General features: G+C 52.8%; 1 protein-coding gene across 14 annotated transcripts in view; it reads right to left on the bottom strand.

The window, feature by feature from the left end:
* TCF3 (transcription factor 3) overlaps positions 1–18,855 on the bottom strand; it is a 75,561-nt gene that overhangs the window by 38,682 nt on the left and 18,024 nt on the right. For 2 of the 14 annotated variants that reach the window (XM_065658806.1, XM_065658807.1), the window contains exon 1: positions 10,341–10,409. The exons of the other annotated variants lie outside the window; for them this stretch is intronic. In XM_065658806.1, the coding sequence (XP_065514878.1) occupies positions 10,341–10,368 (28 nt within the window). In that variant the 5' untranslated portion in view covers positions 10,369–10,409. Of the gene's footprint in view, positions 1–10,340; positions 10,410–18,855 lie in introns of those variants that run through there. 14 annotated transcript variants of the gene reach the window in all.

Here is an 18,855-nt window from a genome sequence, read left to right as displayed (position 1 = left end):
CCATTCAATGCCAACCTGCTCTTCCTTCCCTTGGTATCCAAGGAAGGATCTAAAATTCTGCCAAAATCCTGGCTCTGGCTAAAGGAAAAGCTTCTGGAAAAGCACACCCCCCCCCCCCCATAATCCATAGGGGTTTGCTCTGCTCACACCATAAAATCACTAGAGAATGCCAGCACCAAATGTGGTCACACCAGAGGTGCCCTTGACCCAGCCTGGCACCAAACAGCCAGGCTCAACCCACAGGGAGGAAGAGGAAGGGGCAGGAGTTAGGGAAGCCTGGGATGAGAAGGACACTGCTCAGGCAGCCCCACACCAGCATCCCCAGGGCTCTCTCCGAGTGCTCACCTAAAGGGTACCCAAGCATCCTACCTGGACCCTTCTGTTCCAGCAGCTCAGGAGGCAAGGCCACGTACCCAGAGGACACGCGGAAGCACCTTGGGACACCTGGTGATGTGTGTCCTGTCCAAGGGCATTGTGTTCAAGGGCATTGCTGATGTGCTGCTGGGCTCCCCTGGGTGAGATGGAAATCCTGCAGGCATCTCCCTGCCCCCAGCTCTGCCTGAGCCCTGGGCATAGATTTCCTATATCAAAGCACACACAGTCCAGGCCAGCAGCTCAGGGAGGGGATTCTCCCTCCTCTGCTGTGCTCTGGGGACACCCCTCCTGCAGCCCTGATCCAGCTCTGGGGCAGCAGCACAAGGGGGATGTGGAGCTGCTGGAGCGAGGCCAGAGGAGGCCATGGAGATGCTGCGAGGGCTGGAGCAGCTCTGCTCTGGAGCCAGGCTGAGAGAGCTGGGCTGGGGCAGCCTGGAGAAGAGAAGGCTCCTGAAGGGGAGACCTGAGAGCAGCTCCAGTGCCTAAAGGGGCTGCAGGGAACCTGGAGAGGGGCTTGGGACAAGGGCCTGTAGGGACAGGCCAAGGGGAATGGCTTGAACCTGCCCAAGGGGAGACTGAGATGAGCTCTTAGGCAGAAGCTGTTCCCTGTGAGGGTGCTGAGGCGCTGGCACAGGGTGCCCAGAGAAGCTGTGGCTGCCCCATCCCTGGCAGTGCTCAAGGCCAGGTTGGACACAGGGGCTTGGAGCAAGCTGCTCCAGTGGAAGGGGTCCCTGCCCATAGCAGGGGTTGGAGCTGGATGAGCTTTAAGGTCCCTTCCAACCCAACCCAGCCTGGGATTCTATAATTCTATGAACCCAAGTGACCAGTAGAGACTGTGCCAGAACTTACACGGCACGGGGCTGAATTCCATTGGCACAAGTGAGCTTAATTCCGGTGTATCTCAGCTTCTGAGTGCTTGGCTTTGCAATGTGTACAAGGGTTGTGCACCGCAGGGTGTGTGCAGTGGGAGCCACCCCTGTGTCCACCCAACTGTCAGGATGTAGGTTCATTTTCAATAAGGCCATTTCCCACCTAACCGAGTTAAGGCTCTTTCCAATTCCAAAAAGACAAAAATAGGAGCTACCTTCTCCCTCCATTAATACAGTTATTAAAACCCATGCATATTAATTGTGCGTTTTAATAACCGTGGTCATGAATATTCATAACACATTTCTTGCGCATGTTCTAATTAAAATATACTAATGGAGTAAGATGTAGCTGTCAGACAGTCATATTTCCCCCCCGCCTCACGATTTTTGTGCCACAGCTAAAACGAGCTGAGAGACAAGACCCATCCTAAGCTCTCAGCATGGATAAAAAGCATTTGTCCACATTTACTCTCAGCAAAAAAGCCCTTCACCTGTTATCGAGCCATAGTAAAAGGCTAAGCACAAATGAGCACCAGGAGCCGTTCCCCATCCAGGAGGAGCAATATCACTTGAAACACACAATTCTGAAGCCAGAAAAGCCATTAAGGGGAAGGGTGAAGACTTTTCTGTCCCATCTCCACATCCCAGCAGCCGCTTAGAATCCCTGCTGCTCAGTTTGTGCCTTCCAGCCCCAACCTACAGGGTCCCCAGCACCAAAACTGCCACACCAAGAGATGCTGCTCTGCCTCCCATGCCTGCGAAAGCAGCGCCGGTCCTCGAGCCAACCCCCCGAGGTGTTCTATAGCCCTGAACCCCCTGATTCAAGCCCAGCCCTGGGCTGTGGCTTCTGGGGGGAGCCTGGCTTCGGTGCCAGCCCCTGCTCTGCCACCCGACCATGGCCAAGGAGGACTCCCCAGCACGTGGCCTCTGCGTTCAGGCCAAGGGCTTTCAAAGTAAGCTCAATCTCTAATGTTTCTTTTATGAGCAAAGCCCCAGGGGTGGGCAGCTCCCCCTCCTCACCTGCAGGATGTGCAGGGACGCAGAGCAGGACATTTTGCTTCTGAGACCTCTTAGGCCCTGTTCATTCAGCAAGAATAGAGTTTGTGCTATTAAATCCTGCCCTGCAGGCTCAAACGACTTCAAGGTGCCTTGTTTTCAATGTCAGGAGGAAAATGCAGTGACGGGACCCTCACAGCAGCACCGAAGATCACAGCGGGGAAAACTGCTGCTGAGCATCTCCCTCCCCCCGGCCTCCACAATCTGCCAGCACCAAAGCACAATCCCTAAGCTGATTCCCATCAAAACGACAGGGCTGGGCTTTTTTTTTTTGTAAAGTCTATTAAAAATATTTAGGCCAAGCCCCTTTGGTGGCTGGGCAAGGTTTGGGAGCAGCCGCAGCTACCATGAAGGTGGCATCTTCTGTCTTCAAGGGTCTTTGCAGCAGAAGGAGCCCGCAGTGAGGCTTTGAAAGCCAAGGAGGCAAATTCAGCTCTGCAGCTGCAGCAGTGGCCGTGTCTGGAAGGAGGTCAGGAATCTGGTGGCAGCTGGGAATAAAACCGCTGTGGCCAGAAGCCCACTGTGATTATGAGAGCGGCCATGAGCAGAAGGACTTGGGGTGTTGGGTGAGGAGAAGCTCCCCATGACCTGGCTTCAGTGAGTGCTTGAGCCCAGAACCCCCCCCCGTGTGCTGGGCTGCACCCCCAGAGCAGGAGCACCTCTGCTGCGTGATGGGGAGACCCACCCCTGCAGCCCTGATCCAGCTCTGGGGCAGCAGCACAAGAGGGATGTGGAGCTGTTGGAGCAAGGCCAGAGGAGGCCATGGAGATGCTGCGAGGGCTGGAGCAGCTCTGCTCTGGAGCCAGGCTGAGAGAGCTGGGCTGGGGCAGCCTGGACAAGAGAAGGCTCCTGAAGGGGAGACCTGAGAGCAGCTCCAGTGCCTAAAGGGGCTGCAGGGAACCTGGAGAGGGGCTTGGGACAAGGGCCTGTAGGGCCAGGCCAAGGGGAATGGCTTGAACCTGCCCGAGGGGAGACTGAGCTGAGCTCTTAGGCAGAAGCTCTTCCCTGGGAGGGTGCTGAGGCGCTGGCACAGGGTGCTCAGAGAAGCTGTGGCTGCCCCATCCCTGGCAGTGCTCAAGGCCAGGTTGGACACAGGGGCTTGGAGCAAGCTGCTCCAGTGGAAGGGGTCCCTGCGCGTGGCAGGGGTTGGAGCTGGAGGAGCTTTAAGGTCCCTTCCAACCCAAACCACTCTGTGATCCTATGATGATTCTGTTATGAATACATTTAACCTCCGCTAGCCCCCAGGTTGCTCTAGGAGCAGCAATAGAAACTCGCTCCCCACCTGCCTCCACTGGTGCCACTGCAGTTTGATTTGAAGCAGAGGTGACAGAAGGCTGCCTGATAAACACTTCCAAATTAAGCGGCTTTGTGTCCTAATCGCTCTGGCGATCAGCCTCACAGCAAAATCTCTGCTAAAAGGGATTTGAAATCAATAAAATTAGTCGCCTGGTAATTAGCTTTAGTCCCAGGCAAACCAGCAACGTTGTTTTTCCTGTGGAGAGAGTTGGCTCCCCAGAGCTGCTGACTCCGGCATGGAAAACCCCACCGACCCATTTCAGCAAGCAGGCATCCCCTGGGCAAGGCCTTTGGGTACAGGCAGAGCCCTTGCAAGGGGAACAGCGGGCACCGGGAGAAGCTTTGCCTGTTTATTTACCAGCCACGGAGAGGAAAAAACAGCGGGGGAAAGGCAGGCAGCCGGCAGCTGTTTACAGGACGTGGACTGTGGATGGGCCCATACAATTTGTGCGCTTCCTTTTCCCGGCGCATGACAAAACAATTTAAAAACAGGAATAATAATAATAATAATAATTAAAAAAAAAAAAAAAAAAAGGCAAACAAAATGCCCCCAAAGCCACCAAACACCTGGAGGGCAGCAATGGGATGCTGGGAATGCCAGCCTGGAGGCCCCTGCTCATGGTGCAGATCAGGGGTCCTTACCCCAGGTAGGGCAGCTCTGTTTCATCCCTTTGACTGCTTCCAAATGTGAGGTTGGACCAAAGGCGGCTGAGACAGCAAGGCTCAGCTTTGCTGCTGCTTGGGGACGAAGAAAGCACTTTGGTGGATGTCGTTTGAGTGTGGAAGCTTCCATGCTGGTAGCTGCAGCCCGGTCGGTGACTCCTGTGGAAGTGATGGAGCATGGCCAGGCACGGGGTGGTACAGCTTGACTGAAGACAGGCACTTACAATCATAGATCCCAGCCCGGTTTGGGTTGGAAGGGACCTTAAAGCTCATCCAGTTCCAACCCCCCTGCGGGGGCTGGGGAGAGATGGGAGCAGTACCAGGCCCTAGTAAAAACGATCCATTCCCCATTGGCTTTGGACAAGGGATGAGTGTAGAGAGGAATTAAATCTACAACCAACAACAAAGAAAAAGCCAGAAAGAGGGGGGAAAGAGCCAAAGAAATAACTTCAGTTATTGGTCTTTTAGATGCTGGTCTAGGAGATGATGCACGTGTTGCCAAGCGTTTCAAACCTGAAGCAGCGTTCAAAGCTTCTCCTGCGGGCCAGGACACTGCTTCTCTTCAGTGTCACAGCCCATGGGTGTCTGTAACTGCTCTTTGAGGATGGAGCAGGCTCCAAGGCAGCCTCCGGGCTGGTTTGGGGGTGCAAAGGAAAGAAGCCCGCTCTCTCCATTGGAAAGACATGGAACGCAGAGCTGATCCTACCTCCATGGAAATCCAGCAAGATGCCACAGGGAGGAAAAAAAGCAAACCCAAACCGTGACGACAACCAGAGGGAAGAAAATAAACTTTAAAGCTCAAAACACTTCCCCCAGCTGTAAAAACAAAGGGCCGGCAATGACCAAACGAGCACAAAGGAGCAGCATGAAAAGGGAACAGAGAATAACACAGGGCTCGGCTCGGCGGTGCTTTCATAAGGTCAGCAGCCTGCAGGACAAACCGATTGTGTGCCTTGTCCACAGCCTCTCTGGGCTGAACCTCTCCGTGTCACTCATCCCCAGCCTCCATCCAAGCCCATCCACGCTTGGCAAGAAGCAGGATGTCAAGGAGGGTCTAAGGGACAAAAGTGCAAGGCAACAGGCCAAGAACAACATTGGTTTGAGTCAGATGATAGCAGGTGTTGGGGCTTTTTCCTTGCTGGTGCCTCAGATCCACATGGATTTCGGAGAAGGAGCTCTGCTGCGCTCCTTGTGGATGGAAACCGGGTCTCAGTTTCCATGTACATAGAAACTGGGTTGCGGGGACATGGCAAAGCAGGGCTATAGGGACGGTGGAGGGTGGGAGAAGCACGAGATGCCCTGAGCCACCTGGCAGCAGCTTGTGATAAAACCGACCCTGAAGAAGAGGAAGGAGGTGGCTCAGACCCAAACCCCCATTCCAGGAGGGTGCCACGAAGCACTTCAGCCCTCCCCAAAGCGCTTTTTGACAGGGTGAGGAACAAACCCATGCATGGAAAACAGGCTCTGACTCAGGGCTGCTACATATGTGAGCCCCTCCATCTCAGCCCCACTGCCCCGCGCCCCAGCCCGCAAGTGAGGAGGCCAAAGGCAGTTAAAAATTAGACAAATTAAAGACTGTGTCCAAATATTGTGGAGATTACGTGAGGAAACGGCCAAACACACATGGACACAAGCACGGAGCCCTTGCTGGTTTACTTGGAAGGCTTCTGTTACCTGGGAGAGGGCTGGTGTTCAGTGACTCTGCTGCTAACGTGCCAGCACTCACGCTGCAAACTGCCTCGGAGCAAGGAGAAAACTCAGGTCCCAAAGGGGAAACGAAGGCTGAAGCAAAAGGACATCCAGGAGTGCTTATTCTAACCCAAAATGCAGAGCTGCACCTGCAAGGTGCTGAGCGGCCCAGCGCCCTCCAGCTCTGCTGGCAGAGCAAGGTCATAGAATCACAGCCTGGTTTGGGTTGGAAGGGACCTTAAAGCTCCTCGAGTCCCAACCCCTGCCACGGGCAGGGACCCCTTCCACTGGAGCAGCTTGCTCCAAGCCCCTGTGTCCAACCTGGCCTTGAGCACTGCCAGGGATGGGGCAGCCACAGCTTCTCTGGGCACCCTGTGCCAGCGCCTCAGCACCCTCCCAGGGAAGAGCTTCTGCCTAAGAGCTCAGCTCAGTCTCCCCTCGGGCAGGTTCAAGCCATTCCCCTTGGCCTGTCCCAGATGCCCTGGACCGCGCCGGATGCAGCCACAGGGATAGCTCATGTGCTTGCTGAGACGATGATTCAGCCACAGGAAGGATCAGCTGAGAAGAATTGTTCTACACAATGAGGAAAACTTTCCCAGACAAACTGTTCCCGCCAGCACCTGCCCACCCTCTGCTCCAGCTCCTGCCTGCAAACAACTCCAAGCCTCCAGTCACCAGAACAAAGGTTCATCTTTCTGCTTTCTCCTTTCCCCAGCGGCTCCCGGCTGCCATCCCATCCCCAACCACACGCTGGGGGGGCAACAGAGCAGCTACCAACCCCCGTCTGTTACTGGTCCCCCTGGCCAGGCCCAGTTACACTGCTCTAACTGCAGGACTGCAAAAGTCAGTAGCTCTATCTGCCCCAAATCTCCAAGCCAGACTCACTAAGGCATCCCTGAAGTAAACCCAAGTGCCCATCGGACACAAGGCGCAGAGATTTGGGGATAACTGCATGTGGAACCAAGGAGTTTTCCCTTCCAGGTACCAGCTCTTAAGGAATTTGGTCAGCATGACACAGCATGGTAAGAAATGTACCTTAAGACATTGTTTAATGTCTTCAGACAATGCTTCAGGACAGATGTGACCTATTTAGAGCTCTGCCAAATATTTCTGTAATTGAATGTACCATCGATTATTTAAACTGCATTAAAAAGAGCTGCATTCGATGGACTTACTGCTAAGAAGCCCCATTTCCAAGAACCGTGACTCCTTTTTTTCCTTTTTAAACATAAGCACTTCAAGATGTTCCCTTGTCCCTTCCCCTGGAAAACCTTTGCATAGCCATACTCCATGCCCCAGATAGCCCTTGGACCCCTAAAGTACAAAGGCCTATGGTGCAGACAGCACAGAGCCCATCAGGCAAGGTCTCCATCAGCCCCTTGACCTCAGCAGAAATCAGTGATGCTTCGCACTCTGGGTTTCGGCTGTCAGTCAACCTCTGAGACCCTGTCCCTAATCACACACAGGCCGAAAGGACGCCGAAAAGCTTCTCCAGTTGCCCTGGTTCCTTTTGTCCATCCAACCAGATCACAACACCCATCTCCAAGCAGCCCAAACACTGGTGAAGAGATTAAAGGACTGAGCTGGTGGTGGCGGGTTGGTCTTTTAAACATCAAGACCTGTCATCTGGTCTGGTTCAGTGTGTAGACACGTATCTCAAGTGAGAGGATGGGAATGGAGGGTTGCACAGCTTCTGCCAACAGCAGCGTGGATGCATCCCATGTTAAATCACTCATGGAGGTACAGTATGAAGCATCCAGCTCAAGATGGGATGTGTCAACTTCAGCAGAGGTTCTGGGTTCCTCCTGCACCAGATGGGACCTCAACTTGCTTGGATGAGGACACTGCTGAAGGAATGGGGGTGAAGCCCATCCCTGTCCCTTTGTCAACAGGCTGGGCACACCGAGCCCTCCCTCCATAACCCCCACAGCAGGTCCCATGCTAAGACCTTCGCGACGGCTCTCCCTCTCGCCAGGGTTAACGTGTCAATAGCAGGGACGAGGTGCCAGTAGATGGCACTCACTGTGTAGCACGGCTCCTCTGTTTTCTAGGACTAACCACCAGGTTTCTTCCTGCCTGCTGTGTTTCAAACCATTTCCCAGGTGCAACTCTAGCATCCCTCGGCAGTGACCGGGGGGAGCTGGTCCTCCTTGCCCTGAGCTCTCATTCTCAACAAAAAAAAAAAACCCCAAGAAAACCCCATTGCACAATTCCTAGGAAGCCCCACAAAGATCTCACGAAAGCAGGTTTTATTCTTCTGGTTCTTACACCACCAAGGAGCAACATTTCCACCTAATTTACATGGTTTACATTGCCCTGGGCATGCACTGATCCATCATTTGGGCTGCAGATGGGTGATGCAGTGCTGCTGGGAAGGGTGGGAGCTGGTTTTCTCCCCCTGCTTTGCAGCCAGCATGGCAAACCCATGCATGCATCCAGCCTGGCTTCATGCACCACATCCAAGCCCTTTAAATGCTCTTCACATCAGTGCTGTGTGCTATTCAGAGGAGCGAGCTGGATACAAAAAGAGACCTATTAGATTATCTTGTCTGTGTCTCCACTATATGATGTTACGATTTCTAGTGCCTTTGTCTAGACAAGCAGTAATATTTCTTATCAGGAATACCAACACAAGTGACTAGTAAAATTGACCATTAATAAGTTTCTCATGTTTCTCAGAACTACAAGAAGCTCAAAGGCATTTTTTTCACCTCCATGAACTGCCTCAGTGCTCAACCCGTAAGTGCAGAGGCTCTGGTTGGCTGAAGAGGGTTAAAACCCTGGAGCTCCAGTTTGCTGGGGCAGCCTCTAGGGCACAAGCTCTGCAGGCAGCTCCTGCCTCCGTTCCCCAGGAGATCCTGAGCCACCCTGGCCATGGACCAAGCTCCCCATGGTTACTTGCTGCCCCAGGCTCACGAGGTGGTTCAGAGCATTCAAGCACTCGCTGCTCTGGAAGGGAAGGGTCTTTCTCACCCATCATTTATCTTGAGCAAGTTCTGGGGCTCACTGGACTTTCCAGGGGCTGCTGAACGTGTAAGACAGGAGGAAACTCAATGAAAACCAGTTCCTCATTTGGAGCACAAAGTGCCCCAAAAGCCCCCAAAAGACAGGGCAGGGCAGGAAGGATGTGAAGAGGAAGGTCTTGGCCGGCTCAGCTGTTCGCACAAGCACAGCTCCGCACCTCTTGCCTTTCAGGCCACACCAGAGACCCATCTGCTTCTGCCACCAACAGGGAGCAGGTCCGAGCCTGGAGGTGACAACCACCTCTGTGCAAGCTGCCTCAGCTGCTCCCCTGGGTCCCCCCTCAGCCCCAGGCAGAACTAAGAGGAGAACAAGCTGGTTGCAAGCCTCTCTGGTGCCCACCATCCATCGCACTCGAGGGTTTGGGTGTCCAGCTCCCGCCCACACTGCTGTGATTGGGACAAGGAGCACACAGCTACCTCGGGTGACTTTGGCTTTACTCCCTCATAGGAAGCCCATTCTGCACTTGCATAGCTTTGTCTACTCCCCCTTATCTCAGCAGCATCCCAAAGCCTCACTTGCTCCCTGGCATCCCATAGGAACCCTATAAAGCACACAGCATAACTGCCTCCATTAAACACAAACACATTTATTTAAAACTAAAAGATGCAGGTTTCCCAAGCAGAGCAAGAGTTCCCATAGCCCCCCTCATCTCAAAGCAGGCACCATCTGTATTTGATTCCGATAAACTGGTTTCTCTTCAGTTAAAGCTAGATATGCACAAATTAAAGTAAGGCCATCTCTGGAGAGCTGGGCATCAGTGATTCATTTCTAAAGCCAGCTGAAATGAAAACCATCCCCCCAGCCCCTTACAGGGAAAGGAACTCCCCCCAGGTGATGCTACCCCCCCTCCAGCTGAAGCAGTTATCCACAGCAGGTCGCAGCATGGGGACCACCGGTCACCACCCCACTCAAGAAACCCTCGGGAGGCAACTAACTTCATTGCATGCTGGAGCCAACCTCCAACTCCGTACCCTTCTCTTCCTGCTGTGCCACTCGTCCCAGCTTGCTTTAATAGGTTTTAAGGGATTTACGGATATGTTGATGGGGGAACGCAGGGAAGCAGCAGAAAAGGATGAGCTATTTTTGTAGAGCCACGTAACTTGCCCCCAGCACAGGGCTGTATGTCCTCAAGCAGCATTAACACTCTCTGCTCCTGCCCAAAAGCGCAACGCTATGGAAAAGCAGGTACTCAGAGCATGGGGAAGAGGGGAGAAGGATCCCTGAACGCTTCCAGCCTGACACTGCAGCACACCTGCCTCCAAATCCCTCGAGAGCAGAATTCCCAACTGATCCGCTAAAAACGATTCCTTCACACTCCATCTGCCAAAAAACCCCAGCGTCGCCAGATGTCTGGCAGGAAGAACCTACCCCAAACCAGCTTGTTCTGGGATGCCATGGTCCGACGAGGAGCCCAGTGGTGCGAGCTCCAGCCGCGCTCCCGCCTGCCCGGAATGCCGGGGAGGAGCTCGGCAGCTCCCGGTTCCTCCGTCCCTGCCCACTCCTGCCTGCCTTTGTCTGGGGGACTAGAAAGGAGTTCACTCTAAGGACAGGCAAAGGCAGTTAAAAGAAAGTTAACGAGGTTTATGGAGTGGATTAACTTCACCAGGGGAGTTCATGATGCACTGCAGGGAGAGGCAGCATCTTCCAGACCAGGTCCTCACCCAGGGAGCCCTGGGACAGCCTGAGAGCACCCCAGGCAATGGGAAGCATGGGGGGGTGGAGGGGAGAGAAGGGAGCTCACCTCAGTGTCCCAATCATGCTCTTATCCACAGATGTTACCTCCTTAACACAAGCCCCTTTAAAGGCCAGGGTCAAGGCTTAAGCTGCACCTCTCCTGCAAGCAGAGCTCCCAAGCAAGGCTGCAGCAGGGGCTTCTGGAGCAGTAGTTTGCCCTCTAACAAAAGGCATCTCCACCCAATCCTGCCCAGCTCTGCGGTGGTGATACAGGGTATTTCTCTGGCACAGCCCTGGTTGCTGTTTATTGTCTTGCTTTCCTTTATCTGCAGATCTCAAAGCATTTTACAAATGTTAAACCTCAAAGGCTCTCCAGGGAACAGAATTGTTTCGAGCTATTGTACATATGGAGAGACTTGCCCAAAAATTAGGGCAGAGCTGGAAATGCAGCAGGCAGAGAGCAGAGCTGAGACAGCCTCTCTTGGCACAATATAAAGCAACACAGATTATCCCTTAAATACCTGCGTGGACAAACCTATCCCCAGCTATTTAACCCACATGTTGTGGGGTCACCTCTTGGAACATGCCCTTGTGCTCAAAAGGGCTGGGAGCCTCACACGCAGGAGCACACTGAAAGCCTTTGCAACTGGCAATGCAAACCACAGGGTCCCACTGATCTTTCAGTTTTCTTCTTTGGGTAAAAAAGCCTCAGTCCTACAGGTTCAACTTTTTAGCAAACCAGTTAAAGAAAACGGAACAAAAAGCCACAATGCTTCTAAAATACACAGCAAGCTGGGGAAGAAGTGCTGTTCTCTATTCCTGAGCTGACCCAGAAGGGCTGGATGAGGTAGTGTGCTGCAGGAGATGCCCATATCCTGCCATCAGAGGTCCTAAGCTGCAGCGATTTCACAGTAGGGAATGTTAAGTTGCAGCTCCCCATATCTTTCTTTTCCATGCACCTTAATTGAAAGGAACCTGAGGCGCAGCAGGAAGGGAGAATTCAGTGGCATCCAGGGTTGGCTTTTCCCACCACGCTAGGGAAATGCTGTGCTGAGCTGGATGCTCCGGGAATCATCCCAGCAATTTATTCAGGAGATCACTGCCTGTAAATCCAGCCAGGGAAAACTGAAATAACTGAGTCTGGGATGGGAAGGAGCCAGCCCAAGGGTGCCCTGGCTAGAAGAACAGAACCACCACAAGAACAGGAATGAGCAGCAGTGTGGGTCAGGCTAGCAGCCGGCACAAGCATCCTTTGGGATGCACGAGCTCCTGTGCAACCTGAAACCGCTCCACTTGGGCTGTAAAGTCTTTGGAACCAGCTCTTAACAAGAACCGTGTTAAGTGCTTGGCCCAAAGGATCTTCACTTTGGACTGCAACAAGCTGTGAGCTTATGGCTCCGGACATCAGTTCCCTGAGGTGCCTCAATTCTCAGGTCCTTCTCAGAGCATCACCTCTTCCCCAAGCCAGCATCTCATCCAACACTTGCCTGGTTTCTGCCCCATACCTAGTGCTCTGCACCACAAGAAACCTGTAACAGCAAAACCAGCTATGAAGAGTGTGTCAAAACCCCACAGGATACAATTCAGGACTCGCTTTCCACTCGGAGCTGCTCACATGCGAGTGGCATTTCCAGCGTGACAGAGCTCCATTTGGATCAATTTCACACTTCCCAACCAGGAACCAACCAGGTGAGGATGAGCAGGGGATGTGCAAGCACCTCAGCTGGAAACAGCAGCTTAAAAATAAACAAGCCCTAAGTTTTGAGTTCTGAGCTAATAGAAACTGAGAGGACTTCTGCAGGATCTCTGCTGACCACAAGGCAGCAAGGACTCCTTCCTCTTCAGCTGTTTCAGCCTTGTTGGTTGTGCAGGTCATGGCTGCAGCCAGTCCGACCTCAGAGGCTGCTCATACATCACAGCTGAGAAGCAGCTAATGAAGGAAATGCAACTGGGATGGGCAGCAGCAAGGCTTCACCTCAGAGCATCCCACATCTCACTTGGCCAGGAGGAGAATTCAATCAAACCAGACCCAAAGTCTTGTGCCCCTATTTCAAGCAAGAAGATCCGATGTGGACCTGGGCTTTTTGGGCAAGGAGGAGCTGTGGACAACAGCCATCAGGGCCCTGCGTGTTGCTCCCAAAGGATGCTCAACCTGCAGGTCCTTCCCAAAGGTTCAGGCCATGTGAGATCACCAAAGCTCCCACCCTGCCCCTTCCCTTCATTTACTAGCCACTGATGTCCAAGGAAGGGCTTAACTAAAACAGATGACAGCTAGGTCTTGCAATATCCACTGCCAGCATGGAAATGGTCTTCACCCTATGCAGCCCGGGGTTAGGTGAGGCCTTTGCACCGCCCCAATTCACACCTTCAGTGGGCAGCAACAAAAAGGCTTCTTGCCATCCTGTGCTGGTGGCCTTGACCAGACCAACCCCGCACTTGGGCTGCGCAGCATCCCATGGCACAATGTACCTGCAAGTGCACTGGCACTTGCCCTTCTGTTAACAGCACTGCTGGAGCCTCCTGCCTTGGTCCTCAGCACCTCCAAGGCAAGATGCAGGCCCAGTAAGAGCCGCTTGTGTCATTCAAAGCCCCTGGCTTTTCCTGGGAGGGCTTCTAGAGTTAAAGCGACACCGGTAGTGGGCTTGTCAGCAGCACAAATGCACAATCAAGAGGGGAAGATGTGGGGGGAAAGCATCCAACTGGTGAATATAATACTTGGAAGGAAAAGCAGATTTAAAAAAAAAAACCAAAAAAACAAAAAACGAGGGGGTGGTAAAAAAAAAATCTCCGGAAGTCATCCAGTCATTCCTGCTCTTTGCTGAAACAATAGACTCGGGATGCTGGCGAAGTTATAAATAATCCTGCTGGCTACACAACACAAATACAAGACAGGAGCAGGGTAACCATCGGCTTGATGGGAAAGTGACTCACTACCTTTGTGCAGCATACCCAAAGAAGGGCAAAGGCTTTGTAGGGCTGGGGCTCCACCAGCTACCACCTCCATCCTGGAAGGCGAGAAGCAGCTAGGTGCTTTGGGAAGCCAAAGCTGAGACACAAGCAGCTTGTGCTGCGCTTTCGTTGTGGCCAAACCAAAGAGGACCGCACAGCCTGACACTGGGGGAGCGACTGCAAGGAAGCACTCAAACTGGGGGAAAATAATGGGAAGCCACTAACTCCACAATGACATCCTTCTGTTTGAAAAGGAAGTTGCCACTGCAAGGTGATTTGGCTGAGCTGTTTTCCAGCTCCTCAGAAACCTCAGAGCCAGCACAAAAGCCAATGCACCTCGAGATGCTGCTGAAACTGCCCCAGTGAAGGTCTCTGCCCCAAATGCAGCACTGGGGGACACTCACAGGCACTCTGGCCTGGCAGCTCTCTTGGAAAAGGGAAGATCCATCTTTCTGGTCACCCAAGACAACCTCATGGCTGCTCTGGGGCAGTGGCTGAGCACGGAGCAAGTGTGAAGGGCAGCAACGCCACGTACCAGCGCTGGGGTCTGCGTACATGGCCACAGCAGCAAGAAGCCCTCGTGTCAAGAGTAACTGAGAAAGGGAAAGGATCTTCCCACCTGGAGAACTGGATGATTTGGAAGTGACATAAATTCTCTTTTTTTTTTACATATATACACAAAAAAAGAGCTTCCTGACTTGTTATTCCATTACCGAAATCTGGAAATGTAATCACATCAGTTCAGCTGCATTAACGCAACACAAAACCCCACCAAAAACTGGCTTCAACATTGAACTGATCCTCAAGGAGCCAAGAGGAAAGAGAACAAAAGTCAGAAGCCTGCAGCAAGCAGCTCCCCGTGCAAGCACCGTGGCTGGCACCCAGGCAATCACAGAATCACAGTCAACCAGGTTGGGAAAGAGCTTGAAGCTCAAGTGCAACCATTGCCAGCACTGCCAAGGCCACCACTAACCCATGGCACTGAGGGCCTTGTCTACAGTGTGTGAGCACTTGCAGGGATGGCGACTCCTCCCCAAGACAGATCTGCAGTGAAATAATCAGGGTATGAAAGACTTTTAAGAGGGTTTTTTGCCATGTAGATGTGGTAAAAGGTCCCCAAGAGCCATGTGAGCACACCCAGTGTAATGCTGAGCTCGTCACAGAGCTTAAATCCGTTTAATCACACCCCAGACAAGAACAACCCAACCTCCAGCCAAGCGGTCAAGTCCAGCAGCAACGTGGGGGTGCGCAGCCATGGACCCAGCCACTGTAAGGCTCCTAAAGCAGCTCCTCCTCCAGCAGTCCAAGCAGCAGCAAGAGACCACGGCTCCGGTTCCACAGCCCCCAGGGAACTGCTTCTCCCCTGCGCTGCTGGAGAAGCAACAGCCACAGAGAAACCAACGATGGCCCCGCTGGGGAAGGGGCTTGGAGCTGCCAGCACTGCACCAAAGTACACATAGAAAGCTAAAAAGCCTCAGCCTGTGGCAAAGCCCTGCATGCCAGGAGACGAGCGGATCCACATGGGCACAAACCCCACTCTGACAGGATGGAGAACCACAGAATCATGGAATGGTCTAGGCTGGAAGGGACCTTAAAGCTCCTCCAGTTCCAACCCCTGCCATGGGCAGGGACACCTTCCACTGGAGCAGCTTGCTCCAAGCCGCTGTGTGCAACCTGACCTTAAACTGCCAGGGATGCGGCAGGGATGAAGCGAATAACCCTCAGCACACTCCTGTCACAAAGGCTAAGGTGATTCAGAGCCTGCACGGCTGGGCTGTTCACTTGCCTTTTGAAAGAAAAGGCACTTGTCAATACCAAGAAGTCTTCCTTAAGGACATCACAACCCGGCAAGGACAGAGCACCCAGAAGCACAGGGAGGTTTGGCAGCAGATTCATCTCCTTGGCCATGAACTGCCATTGAAAACATGTTGCTTAAGAGCAAATCTAATCCCTCTCCTTTGGGGGAACTTCAGAAGATGCAGGAATGACCACCCAGACAGCCAAGTTCACTTAAGGTTTTAGAGGAAAGGCACGAACAGTTCGAAACCACTGCCCAAGGAATAAAGGAACCTTGCTTTAAAATGTTCTTTAAAATAGAAGAAGAGACACACACACACACCGCAACCCAAACCCCCCAACCATATGTGACAGGGAGGCACATCCACCTTCCCACAGCCTCTGATGCCATTCATCATTTGGATAAAATCCAGTTTCGCATTGAAATTCAGCTGGACTTTCAAATGCAAATAAGAGAAGAGCAACATATGGTAGAGGTTAGGACGTATTTCTCCTAATTAAATGGCACACTGCTGTTTTGTATAACAATGTTAACAGGGCATTAAGGAGCCTTTGGAAGAGAGACCACCTCACTTTAATAAAAACCCCAGGAAGCAGAAGGGGCCCAGGGGCTCTCTGCTTGCCAATGAGCGGTCACACACTCACCGCCACAAGGACAAGTTTTGTCACTGTCACAACCATGCCCCCCCACTTGTGCAGGATGAGGCAGAAGGGTGAGAGAAGCAACCCCAGGGTCCTCCAAGTCTCGTCCTGCAGGAGTCTGGCTGACTCTTCTTCCAGGTTAAAGCCATGATGGGTTGTCCCCTGGGGCACTCCTGGGTGACACCATGCCTGTGAGCACAGAGCACTGATACGGAGACGCATGCATGGCTTTGGAGAGGGAAAAGCTCACTGATTCCATGTCCCCAAGGGTGAACAAGGGGCAAAAGATGCTTCAAGACTCTTTGAGAAGGAGAGAAACTGCTCTTTCTTCAGTGATCGCCAGCGAGCTCCAGGCAGCCACCGCCAAACCTGCTGCCCACTGGCTCCAAAGAGATACAAGTGCTACCACTAAAGGAGAACCCTCCGCTCGCTGGCAGCCCCCAGCACCCTGCAGACAGGACAAAGGGAGTATATCTGCTCTCCTGGAAGGTTCTTCCCATTTGGGGTGGGCCAAGGTTTTATAAACAACTGCCCTCTGCCCCACTTGGTGGGACAAAAAGCCATACTGGACAAGTAGCTTACTCCAGTAAGCCACATGCATCCTGGAGGCTGCTCTTCCTCCCAGATGCTCTGAAATGAGACCAATGTGTTTCTTTGGAGTCCCTGTCTAAGCGTGAAGACTGCCCAGCTAGAAAGCTTATGCCATATTAACTTCACCTCCCTCCGGCTCCTGATGCAATCTCCAGTTAAATATAAGAGGAAAACATTGCCTTAGGTCACTCTGGAGGTGGGGATGTGCTGCTCAGGGTTAGTAGGCAGATGGACTAGATTGTTGGATTGTTCTCCCTCCTGGCTTTGAAGCTGGGCTACCTGGAGAGTTAACTGGAAATTCCAGAATAAAGAGGGCAGAACTCTTGGACTGCCTCTTTCCCTCCGTTAGTGGGGAAGCAAGGCACTGTGAAGACATTATCCCTCCAAACCATGAATCAGGGCAGCAAGAAGAACATCAAAAGAGCTGCCACAAAAACTCTCCAAAGCTGAATTCAGAGGCCATCCCAAAAGCAGAATCCAGGCCATCAGCCTGGCCTTGAACACCTCCAGCTGTGGCTGCCCCATCCATGGCAGTATTAAAGGTCAGGATGGTCACAGGGGCTTGGAGCAAGCTGCTCCAGTGGAAGGGGTCCCTGCCCATGGCAGGGGCTGGAGCTGGAGGAGCTTTAAGGTCCCATCCAACCCAAACCAGGCTGGGATTCTATGAATTATTAATTGGGAATAACTCCCCCGGGGAGCACATCCCCCTGAAGCAGCTCAGTGCTGTGACTGTGCCAGATGCACACACTGCAGTGCCACAGGAGCTCCATGCCCAGCTTGCCTCGGGTGATCTATCCTCAGTGCTCGCTGTGCTCTCAGTCCCCCATACAATTACACATGCAGCACCACAAGATATTTCACACTGTATTTCATGCCTCATTTGGCAACAAAATTAATTAAACTTTAAGTCAACGCTGAAGGAGTGCAGTATCTTTCTTCTCTCCGTGGCATATATAACTCAATTTGGATAAGCTAATGTGTTAATCAAGGCTTGCAAAGTATTTGGGAACCTTTGGGCAGAAGGGCCTCCAGAGCGTGCAGCAAGACTCTGCACCGGCTGCTCCCTGCTCAGAGGGCCAGCAGGGACACAGGCATCAACTGCCTGACGCCAGGCTGTGTGCAACCACCCTCTGGAAAATCATAGAATCATGGGAGGGAGGGACCTTAAAGCTCCTCCAGCTCCAACCCCTGCCATGGGCAGGGACCCCTTCCACTGGAGCAGCTTGCTCCAAGCCCCTGTGTCCAACCTGGCCTTGAGCACTGCCAGGGATGGGGCAGCCACAGCTTCTCTGGGCACCCTGTGCCAGCGCCTCAGCACCCTCCCAGGGAAGAGCTTCTGCCTAAGAGCTCAGCTCAGTCTCCCCTCGGGCAGGTTCAAGCCATTCCCCTTGGCCTGTCCCTACAGGCCCTTGTCCCAAGCCCCTCTCCAGGTCTCCTGCAGCCCCTTTAGGCACTGGAGCTGCTCTAAGATCTCCCCTTAAGGAGCAGTACCAACATAAGAACAACATTAGGCATGCGATTAATACACAACCAGCTCCTCTTATTAGAAAAAAAGCAGGTGCTTGAGCTTGTCCATGTTCTTTAGAAACTCAGAAGGCTCCCTCCTAGCCCAGCTTCCCATCAGCCTTAATGCAGGGCAGGCACCTGATTTTCTGTAAGATACCCCCATCCCATCCTACCCCTCAAGCAGGCACAGTTACACTGGTGCTGAATTGCCTCATGGAGGGAAGGGAACAGCTCTGGCGGCAGGAGATGCTGGACTGCTTCAGCTCTCCTGGCAAAGCTGAAACCCTGAGCTTCAACAAGCTCTGTGTTGTATCTGCAGTATCTGACCAAAAGCAGCCACTTATCTCTGTGCTCTCTCCTAGTTCAAAATCTCAAATCCAGCCAGAAGGACTCTCCCTGGGGGGGAAGAGGAACAAAAAACAACCAAAACCCCCAAATGCTCCTCCCCTGAAAACACCCTCTCACCCTCTGAAGTTAAACACCCACCAAGACAGGGACCAGGTTACCTTTACCTCTCCCCAACTGCTGAGCTGCTGACAGGGCATCCCCACTGCCTCAACAGCACTGTTGTCCTTTTCCTGCTCTTTCCAGGCTCATTCCTCATGGATCCATTAGTAAAGCAGCTGTGCCTCTGGCAGGGCAATCTCCCTCCCAGTCTTGCCCAAAAATCCAAGGAAAAACCCCAAATTTGAGGAGAGGTAACAGAGAGATAGAGGAAGGCCTT

The sequence above is a fragment of the Lathamus discolor genome, chromosome 21, assembly GCF_037157495.1.
Source record: "Lathamus discolor isolate bLatDis1 chromosome 21, bLatDis1.hap1, whole genome shotgun sequence".
Classification (NCBI taxonomy): Eukaryota; Metazoa; Chordata; class Aves; order Psittaciformes; family Psittacidae; genus Lathamus; species Lathamus discolor.
Note: the sequence above shows the minus strand (reverse complement) of the source record. Positions and strands in the feature narration are given on the sequence as shown.